At 62.4% G+C, this 1078-nt stretch overlaps 1 protein-coding gene across 1 annotated transcript in view; it reads right to left on the reverse strand.

The window, feature by feature from the left end:
- GRID2IP (glutamate receptor, ionotropic, delta 2 (Grid2) interacting protein) overlaps nt 1-1078 on the reverse strand; it is a 28688-nt gene that overhangs the window by 10433 nt on the left and 17177 nt on the right. The window contains exon 8 of the mRNA XM_014550328.1: nt 9-84. Coding sequence (XP_014405814.1) covers nt 9-84 — 76 coding nt within the window. The remainder of the gene's footprint in view (nt 1-8; nt 85-1078) is intronic.

Genomic DNA, 1078 nt, shown 5'->3' on the forward strand with positions numbered 1-1078 from the left:
TCCGCGGCTGGGGCTCGGGCACCGGCTCCGGCTCCGGCTCCAGATCCAGCTCCGGCTCCAGGTCCAGCTCCGGCTCTGTCTCTGCTGTGGGACACGAAGGGGAGGTGGGCCCTTGCCCCTCAGCCAGACGAGGAGCAGCCAAACACAGGGGGGGCGAGGGCAGCAGCTGTGCCAGTCTGTGCTCTAGGACAGCTGTGGAGGGGAAGCCTGGGGTGAGAGAGCGGTGCCAGGACAGGAGCAGGGGTGGCGCCAGCCTGAGAACGGAGGGGGGAGGTGGCCACAGGGCCTTTTCTCATGACACGAGCCTAGGGCCCCATCACCAAGGTCTCACCTCCGAGCACTGCTGCCTTAGGGACTGACGGGGTGGGAAGGAAGGTTCCAGGTCTGGGCAGATGTGTGAGACGCCTGCACCCCGTTTCTTGCTAAAACCCTGGCCCCTCCCCCTGTGCTCACGGTGCCCCTGGGACTAGGGCTGGTGGGCACACGAGGGCCAGCACGTGGAGCTGCAGGCTGGGACCAGCAGGGGCAGAGCGGCTAAAACAAAAGCCCAGGGTTTGCATCCCGCGGCCGAAACGATGAAGTGCATGGTGTGGTGGGCTCACGGCACTGACTGGTGTCTGCGCCCAGCCAGTGTGACCCAGCTGCACGCCCACAATCCGGGGCTGCAAACAGCGGCCACACCAGCTTCTCAATCTGTGACACGCTTCCTGAGGTGCCACACAGGCGCGAGACCCAGGTGGTGAGCTGGGGGGAGGGTCTAAGGCCGCATTTGCTCCTTAAAGCTGGGAAGGCACATCCGTAGGGAAGGCACATCCGTGGGGAAGGCACATCCGTGGGGAAGGCACATCCATGAGGCCAAGCGTGGAGCCAGCTGGGTGTGTTGGGTATCAGCGTGGCACGTGGGCACATCTGTGTGTGGGGGGCCAAGGTCCTCTCTAATACAGTGGGGCCTTGACTTACGAGTTTAATTCGTTCCGTGACGGAGCTCGTAACTCAAATTACTCATATGTCAAATCTTAAAGTGAACGAGTGAGACACGTGATGCTGGGCTGATGTTGTGGCGTTCACTGTGACGTTC

This window comes from Myotis brandtii, unplaced genomic scaffold (genome assembly GCF_000412655.1).
Source record: "Myotis brandtii unplaced genomic scaffold, ASM41265v1 scaffold6, whole genome shotgun sequence".
Classification (NCBI taxonomy): domain Eukaryota; kingdom Metazoa; phylum Chordata; class Mammalia; order Chiroptera; family Vespertilionidae; genus Myotis; species Myotis brandtii.